The sequence below is a fragment of the Mauremys mutica genome, chromosome 24, assembly GCF_020497125.1.
Source record: "Mauremys mutica isolate MM-2020 ecotype Southern chromosome 24, ASM2049712v1, whole genome shotgun sequence".
Classification (NCBI taxonomy): Eukaryota; Metazoa; Chordata; order Testudines; family Geoemydidae; genus Mauremys; species Mauremys mutica.
The window spans coordinates 1,096,400-1,105,525 of record NC_059095.1 but is presented as its reverse complement, the minus strand read 5'-3'; the positions used below and the strand labels follow the sequence as shown (position 1 = coordinate 1,105,525).

At 55.6% G+C, this 9,126-nt stretch overlaps 1 protein-coding gene across 1 annotated transcript; it reads right to left on the bottom strand.

Annotated features, from left to right (window-relative positions):
* Window positions 1–437: 437 nt before the first annotated feature.
* On the bottom strand, window positions 438–6,378 carry ARRDC2 (arrestin domain containing 2). The gene is made up of 8 exons (XM_044998746.1): window positions 6,072–6,378; window positions 5,055–5,121; window positions 4,692–4,839; window positions 3,840–3,942; window positions 3,242–3,498; window positions 2,603–2,765; window positions 2,202–2,353; window positions 438–2,103 (listed from the first exon to the last, which is right to left on the bottom strand). The coding sequence occupies exons 1-8, from the start codon at window positions 6,346–6,348 to the stop codon at window positions 2,050–2,052; spliced, it is 1,221 nt and encodes a 406-aa protein (XP_044854681.1). The 5' UTR covers window positions 6,349–6,378; the 3' UTR covers window positions 438–2,049.
* Window positions 6,379–9,126: the final 2,748 nt, after the last annotated feature.

Below are 9,126 nucleotides of genomic sequence, written 5' to 3'. Positions count from 1 at the left end.
TGCGCTGTGATGGTGCAGACAGGCCCCACACTGGCAACAAGAGGGTTAATGAGAGTCTCTGAAGCCAATTAGCCTGGCCCTGCCACACCTGGAAAGGGGGGTTAGTGGCCAAGACCTAGCCCAGTTCAGAGGTGACCGGGAAGGAGAGCGGCTTGAGAGAAGGCTGGCTGCAGCGCCAGGTAGAAGGGACACCAGCTCCATGAGGATCTAACCCAGGGACCCCGGAAATACAAGCTGTACAAGTGCAGATAGGAGGATGGCAGGTTGGGTCTGGGAATCCAGGGAGTGAGGGACAGAGATGGAAACTGGTGACCCAAAGCCTCCTCCCCCTCCCAGGTCACTGGCTGTACAAGCTGCGGTTCATGTGCTGGGTGCCCTGAGAGCTGGGCTCACGCTAACAGGTGAGGCCAGCAGAAGGCAGCATTCAAGACACTATCCTCAGTATAAGAAGAGTTTATTTCAAAACCTGGAGTTGTACAAAAGCAGAATTAGACAAAAATATTAAAAAACACCAGTTACAGGTATATAAAAAAAAATAGCCTTTCCAGTTCCTAGTGGAGGAAACCGACTGTGTAGCTAAAGTAAGCAGGTTTGGGACCTTTTGCTTTGGCTGTCAGTGGTTCTAGCCCCCAGGCTGGGGGTGGCCACTTCAGGCAGTTTCAGCCTCAGATCATGGAATGCACTGTTTACTACCCAACTATCAATAGCCAAGATCTCTGGTCAAATCTGCACAGGGAGCAGTAAGACCAGCCTGAAGCCAAAGGCAGATGCACCCAATCAGTCTTCATTACAACCTCTTCTTCCCCTCCCAACAGGATTTACCAGCTTTCAGTGCTGCCAATCAGCAGCATCGTCCTCACCCTGCTAACAGCAGGCAGATCTGAGGCTCTTCCCCACCCACTAGGTGCTGGGTGAAGTGTTAACAAGGCAGCAAGTCCACATGCAGGACTGGATTTAAGGCTCTTCCCTACTCAGCCTATAGCATCTACAGGCCTGACTGCATGTACCCTCCAGTGCTGGGCTACGTGACACTGACCACGTCAGCTCCCGTGTGGCCCTGCGGCTGGCAGCTCTCCCCATTTCCCATTCACCTTTTACTCAGGCATAGATAGAGGGCAATCAAATGCTACTGGGTCCATTCTAGCAGCCCCAAAGGCCCAAGCCTTTTAAAGACCAAGGCGCAGCTTCCTGCCTCAGCGTGAGTTCAGTGGGTTTTGCACTTTGGTCTGGCGCCTGCCAGGCACCAAACTAGATCTGGTGACCAAGACAGCACCATAAGTCTTGCTGTTTATAGAACAGGGGTTCTTCCCTGAGCTCGCAGCGCTTGGCCCGCTGGCGCCTGTACAATCCCTGACTCAAGGGAAGAGTCTTTACACATTTAAATGTCCTGGAGTGTTAGACTAGAGGCAATGAACAGCCCCAGCAGCAGGCACCCTGGGACACAACATAAGGCTCATGGGCGCTGGACAGCAAGCGCCGAGCCTCAGTCTGGGGAGAACAACCCCATTTTAATTCTTCAGAGACTGAAATCCTGGTGACTTTGTAAGAATGCAGTAGCTGGAGGGTGCCCTCAGATTACCATGGTGTTTAAACCCTTACCCAGAGCAAGATTAAAATGCTTTCCAATAATCCTGAGAAGCACTTCCCAGTCCTGTTTTCTATTGGCAGCAGTTAGCTGGAGCAGGACTATGGTAGCTGCAAGATGCAGGAGCTTGGCTCATTTGAACCCCATACTCCTGCAGAAGATTTAACCCTCCACCCTCCTCTGCCTCCCTTGCACCACGTGCTCAGGAGCTTCTCCGACCCCACATGGCAAGTCCAACACCCTCATTTCAGCTTTGGGGCAAGGAGTCAGTCCATGGGATGTAGCCGCATCAGGTGGTTTCAAGCGGCAGTGAGCAAACAGGTTCTCAGCTCCACACGAGCGCTGGCCTCGCAATAGCCTCTTGGACGCCGATCCAGATACCCAGGACGGAAGTCCTGCGAGACTGCAAGCTTCTCATCCCCACAGGATTTGTATTCTAGTAACTGCACTCAGTGGCGCTTCCTTCAACAGGTCATGCAGCGTGGCCGGATGCTGTCCGATGTGGGGTTTGGATCCACCTGAAAAAGCCAAGTTAAGAAGGGTTGTACCAGACACCAGAGGGAGTTATCCCAGCAAGGGTCCCCCAGCCCAACCCCCAGGGAGATGCTGTACTTACCTCTGAGTACAGTGGAGGAGGACGGTAGCGGAACTCTTGGATGTAAGCAAAGAAAGGGCCTTCCAGGCCATTGCTGAGTTCATCCTGGCAGGGTGGGGACAGGTTCTGGGCAGATTCTTCACTGGACACAACAGATGAATATTCAGGAGGAGCTGGAAGGAGAACAGAGGCATTGTGTGGTTAGGCAAGAATCTGCTAGCAGGAGACCTCTGCATTCAGCTACATCCCCTCCCATGGATACCTGGTCCCTGCAGCACAAGACCCACAAAGCCACATGCTAGGCAGAGTCCAGGGGCAGAGGACAAGGCTACCAGTTTGCCCAGACACTCCCTCCGGACCAGCTCACTTGGAGCTGCCACCCCATGCGGCTGGATCCCCGTGCACCGAGAACAGTCACTTACCCTCAGGCTCCTCCGGGATCACCATTCGGAGCCAGTCCAGGTTGACACTGTACTGGCTGCTGACACTGGATGTGCGGCTCCCGAACGGATGCAGTGGGATCGTCCCAATCACGAGTGGCAATTCCAGGAGCAGCTTGGAGGTCCCAGGAATATCAACACAAACCTTTGAGGGGGAGGAAACAGGGGTCACTTCTTGGGATTCCCTCAGCCCATGACGACAGGCAGCATCCAACTCTCCCCCTGATGGGGTGAGATGCGGGTGCAGGCACAGCCTGGCCAGCAACATGTTCCCTTGGCAGGCTGCTAAGCCAGGGGCAGGAGGAAGCTGGCAGACAGCCTCTCCAGCAGGAATACGAGATTTTACCTGCACAGGCAAATACGTAGTTTGATGATGGAGCGGGGAAGGAGGGACTGGATATCAGCACAGGAGAAGAACCTAGGAATCCACCCCGCCACTGACTCCAGAGCCAGGCAGCACCTCAAGTGGGCAGCTGACCCACAGGCATGAGGGGCCCATCACAGAAAGGGCACTTCGGTAGAGTGACCAAGCCCCACTCAGTCACAGCTAAGAACTTGGGGACACATCAGCCTGTTTATTCAAGGCCTCGTGCAGCAGGTCAGAGTTAGTCTACAGCCTACCTTCAGGGCGTACTCCACGCGGATAATGCGGCACTGCAGGATCGAGGGGCCCACTGGGGGGATCTTCAGTGCTCGGCCATGCCACACTTCCCTCTTCCCAGCTGCAATGGAGTCGCCTGCTATGCTGGCCACCACAGACTTCTTCTGCTTCTTGGCACCCCGGGCAATGAACGTCTGAGTCTGGATGATGGCAGCTTTGGGCACTACGGTGCGGGTGCTGCAGTTGTCAATTTCAGCAAAGATGGGGATGACCTCACCTGGCAGGAGAGCGACAGGCTTGATAAAACCCACTGGCCCGGCCACGTGGTGTGCACTGCACCAGAGAAGCCAGGCACGGCTAAGATGTAAAACTGCCTGGGATCGCGTTTGTTAAGCTACATCTTGTTCCTGCAATTCCAGCCCCTCCGTGCCCGGGAAGCTGCGCAGACCCAGGGCACATCTGAGCAGCGTTCAGGGGCTGGGGCCTCTCTGGAGCGTCCCACCAGTATGAAGAGCCCAGTCACAGCACGGATCTAGGAGCCCCATTGCCAGCCCCTGTACATTCCCCGGGGCAGTTACGCTCAGCACCCTTTGAGCAGCGAGTGGCCCGTGGAGTTACCTGGCGTGTAGCCCTTTCGGTCTATCTTGGCTGATACAGAGACCTGGCCCCGGTTGCAGTACCAGGCGCGGGCGAGCTTCTCCTTCACGCCTGCCTGAGGAGCCTAGAGGAAGGGACAGAAGCGAGTCAAGTTTTAGCTCTCTAGTCAGGAGCCATCACCCACCTCTCCCTCCCGGGATCTCCCCACAGTGGCCCGGCCCAGCCCTCCCTCATATTGTTTGTCTCCAGCCCGAGTTCTGATCATGAAGGTTAGTCACCCACTGAGCAGAGGGCAAAGTCCCAGGGAGGATTCCTCCTGCATCTTTGGGTCACATCTACCAAGCAAGAACAAACCCCCAGCAGTGACTCTCAGGGCTCAGGTCAACAGACCAGCTAAGATTAGCAGTGTAGACATGCCAGCTCCGAGACTCCTCCCCGGCCTTGCTGGGGGCCAGAGCCAGGCTCCACCCCAAGCCCGGATGTCTACATGGATATTTTTAGCCCTGCAGTGCAAGTCCGGCGAGCCCAAGTCAGCTGGCCCGGGCTCTGAGACTATCACAGGTCTCTTGTTTTGCTGTGCAGAGGCCCCCTGCCAGCACAACAGGCAGGGATGCAAATCTGGCTGCCCCACGTTTTTAAGACGAGAAGCTCCATTTGGAGCACCTTGGTTTTGGAGGGCCCAGCTGCAGATGTGTTTTTAGAGGGCAGGTGCGAGCCATGTTCTGAATATCCAGCCTTTTAAAGGCCTCTCAAGTCAGGCCCCCCGTGTCACTAGTCACTCCTAATCAATCTTAGTCTGAGCTAAGGTCAGCTCTGAGCACACCAGCTCGGATCTCAGCTCTCTGAACATCACTCTGGCTGGCGTTCACTCACCAGCAAGGCCGGGGTGTTGATGTCAATGGGTTCGATCACTGTGAATTCTTTCTTCGCTTTCTTGACAACGGACCAGGGTCTGTGCAGCTTGGCTTTCACCCAGTAGCGCACATTCCCGTGCCGGCCTTCAAAGGAGGTGGCCAGAGTCCTGCCCAGGGAGAAGTGACAATGGTTAGGAGGGGTTCTCCCCAGAATTCACAATGAGACACTTTATCCACCTACAGAGCAAACACCCAGAGCGTGCATATTTAAACTGGGCTTACTCCTGGGAGCTGCTGATGTACTAAAACAGTGCTACTGCCCCCTCCCCCGTCCCACAGACGCTTGCAGTGGTGCTAACACAAAGAATAAAGCTGAACTTACTCTGGGAGCTGAAACGTGAAGGGGAATTCGTGTTTTCCTGCCTGCAGAACTGTGACTTCACCATTGTCTGGGGAGAAAAAAAAAAAAAGATTTAAAGGTGAGTATGATCAGAGCTTTCTTGCAAGACTTCCGTATCAGAAGAGTGCTGTTTGGCTGTCACTTTACAGGAAGTGCACTCCAGCCATTAGAAGTTACTTTCATTCTGACTCAGGAGGAGTTGCTGAAGCATTTGACACAGAAAAGCAAAATAAAGACCTGAATTCACAACAATTGTCACAAGAACAGGATGAGGCTTTGCAGGGTGTCATTTAGATTGAACACAAAATATTCTTCATTTGATAGAGCAAGATCAGATTTATTTAAATTAATATATTTTGACCATTAAGAACCCAGAAGCCATTCCAGGGAGCTCCAGGGTTAATAGCTACCAAAACCCACATGCCAAGGTCTTCCTCACCTGGACTGCACCTTGCAAAAAATACTGCAACTCAATTTAGTCTGACTGAAGTAACTGATGTGCAAACAAACTTTTGCCCTACAGCTCAACATGCACACACAATCCCTCTTCAAACATTTCCAAGGAGAGAGATGGGGGGGGGGGGGAGAAGAGACGGCCGGAGAGGGGAGAAATTAAAAATAAATAAATAAATCCCATTCGGTGGGATCTGCCGCTGTGTTTAGGAGGGGGAGACCCATCAGTCTGTCTGGGAAACACACCCTGACCCTCTCCTGCCCGACCAGCGGGGCTCCGGCACCGCTCCCCGGGTATGTACGGGTGTGGGACCAAAAATAGCTCCGCTGTCACCCGTGCCCTCTCTGCTGAGGGCCAAGCTGGCGTCCCGCAGAAGTTTAGCGGAAGGCAGCTGAGCAGGGGGCTCAGCCTTCCCCGGGGCATTCTTCGGAGACGGCCCCAGCAGCGGGGAGCCACCGGCCCCCGCCCCAAGGGGTCACCCCGAGACCCCCAGACACAGCCCAGCCCCCGGCAGGGCCCTGCGCCCCCCCGGCCCGCGGATCTACCTGGCGGGGCCAGCAGCGTGTCGCGGTGGCTCAGGAACGGCACCTGGTCGCTGTAGCTCTGGGTGTAGGCGGTGCTGGAGCCGGCGCTGCGGGACTCGGTCCAGTGCACCTTGGCGCAGCCCTGGGCGTGCAGCTGCAGCGCCCCGAGCCGCGCCTCGCCGGAGAGCTCCAGCACCACCCGGCCCGACACCGCCTCGCCCGAGCTGAAGACGGGCGGCGAGTCCAGCTCGGGGCAGTCGAGCAGGACGCAGAAGCGGCGGAGCCGGTCGAAGAGCATCGCGGAGCTGGGAGCGGGCGGAGCAGCCTGTGGGACGCCGCGGCCGCGGGGCCCTTTAAATGCCATGTGGCGGGGCGGGCCGGGCCGCCCCCTCGCCCCGCGCCCAATGAGCCGCCAGCCCGGGCGCCGACGGCCTATCCCGCGGGGGGGCGGCCCGGCCCGGCCGCCGGAGACTGACGGGCCGGGCTGTGCAAAACAAAGCCCCGGGCATGTGCGGTGCGGGCCGGGGAGAGCCGCCCCCAGCCCCGCGCCCGGCCCCCGGCCCCCGGCTGGGGCTTTGCAGGCAGAGCCCGGGGGATGCAGCAACTCCCCCCCCCCCCCTCCGCGGAGATAAACTTCCCCCACTGGGCAAAGCCGCAGCGGTCTCCTGCCTGCCCCCGAGCCTGCCCCGCCCTTGCTGGGAAGGGGGCCCTGCCTCCGGAGGGAACCGCTGGCCGAGGGGAAGGGCAGATGCCCCAAACACCCAATACAACCCGCTCGCTCTATGTAAACGGGGCACGAGAAACGTATCTGCTCTGAGTCTATTGGGGTGATTTCGTGGGGGATTGGCCCTGCTTTGAGCAGGGGTTGGACTAGATGAGCCCCGGAGGTCCCTTCCAACCCTGAGATTCTATGAACCATTGGGAAACCGACCCTTGCATAGTCTGTCACCTCGCCCAGCTGGGAGTGGAGTCCCCCGGCCAGGCTGCCTCTCCGCTGACCATCTGCTGGGTCCCTCGCTCCAGACAGATGATGGCCAGAAACCAGAGGGCAGGGATCTGAAACCATCTCCTCTCTCCATTCTGGACGTGCCACATCCTGTCCACGTGTCCTCCATCCCCAGGCCCAGCTTCAGCCACCTCCTCTGACCCCTCTGTGCTTGCAAATGCCGCCTGCTCTTCCACCTCCAAATTCCCAGCTGTCCCTATCCTACAGTCCAGTAACACACAAGCTACAGCACAGGCCATGCTGAGAAACCCTCCGGACACTTTGCAGTTGCTGCTCGGCTGCATCTCTACAGCTGCCCCACGTGCATTTGGTGCCACAGTTTAAATGCACAAACTGCACAGCTCACAAGCAAAGCGCTGGGCCACACCCAGAACACTGCAGATTGCCAGCATGATTGCAGGCAAGAAGTCAGCCCAGCCAGCGTGCTCTCTGCGGCGACGGGGCACACAGAGCGTGTTTGTGGGGCACAAGGAGGAGTTTCAGGATCTTAGTGTTCGACGCTTTCAAAGGAAATAATCCAGCAGCTCCCCATTCCCACTTCAATTTAGCTGAGCCCAGCATCCCCCCAACTGTATACTTGCACTCAGTACAGTATTGACCAAAATCCACTTTCCCAGAAGCCTGGTTGACAAGATTGATGCTATGGGGCTTCTCACGAGGGAACAGCTCAGGTTAGCTGCTCCTTGTTTTGCTCCTTGGCCCATATGCTTGTATAGCAGGAGACACCCCCTCTTCTCCTAAAAGCAGAGGTGCTGATGGTACAGCCTTAGGCACTGAACTCAATACCTGCCACAGCCTGATTTACCAAACTGGAGCAGCAAAGAGAACCACTCTGGGAGAGAATCACATTATACACTTCCAGGGCGGTAAAGTGGTGTGTTTTACCCATAACTCTTGCAATTCGTCTTGCTTGTGTTTTTAACCAGGACAAGTCTAGTACTGTGCAAGGTGTGTAAGTGGCCTAGCACTGCTCTGCACTTCACGTCTACAAAGCCCAGGAACAATTAAATAATCTCTCATGGAAGTGGAGCGCTCCACTACCCAGGACAAACACGCATCAGTTGCCTATGGTGTTCAGCGAAAGGTAAAACAATGTTGTGCTGGAGGCTCTGTGGATACTGAGCTGATCCTCAGTGCAGGTGTCTCTGTGGTTAATCATGCAAAAGACATGTGCCTGGCTGTAAAAAGGGACTGAAGGCAGTAAAATGGCCCAGGACTCCTAAGGGATTAAAGCAGCTCCAGGAGTTTTCACTTTAGTTATTACTATTAATTTGTTAAGCATCAAGTGTGCTCCGCCCCCAGGCCTGGAGGTGGCAGTGGGCCAATGAAGACAGGAACATTTGACAAGTTACTCACCCTTGGCTGGAGAAAGCATGACTATAATATAGCATCACTTCAGGCCATGCTGTCCAGGACCTGCCTCTCCAGAACTCCTGCTTTGAGTGCATTATTCTCTCAGCCATTGTAGATCATGTTGGGCTGAAGCTGTGTAAGGCTTGGTCAGCTCAGAAAGCTCCATGTTTAATTCCTTAGGAGATTTCTGCCTGGTACAGCACCAGGGAAGGGGCCTGTTACATGTATGTGCAGTGCCCTGCACAGCAGGGGCAGGGGTCTACCCGCTATCACCATGCAAACAGCAATAAAGATTGCAGGAGCTGAACTACATGCAATGAGAGTTTGCATGTGAATTCCAGTAGGAATGGGGGGGGGTGTGCCACAGCATGGGAAGGGTTAATTTGTGACAGCCAGCTCTGGGAGGCTCCTTGTCATCCCTGTGGGTACCTCAGGGTACAATCACTCCTCACTCCCAGAGACATACTTGCTGTCCTGTTTCAATGCAAAGACTTGCACTGACTTCAGTGGGAGTTCGATTGAGCCCTTGTAAAAGACTGAAAATTTCCCCACTCTCTCCATGGCCCCCATGCCCCTGCATCTGATCCTGACCATCTCTGAGGGAAGTACTGTCTGCATGTTAGAGATGGGGAACTGAGTCACAGCTCACAGAGAGACTCTAGGTCTGTCTGCACTGCAATCGGGGGGAGGGGTGTGTGATCACAGCACATGTAAGGC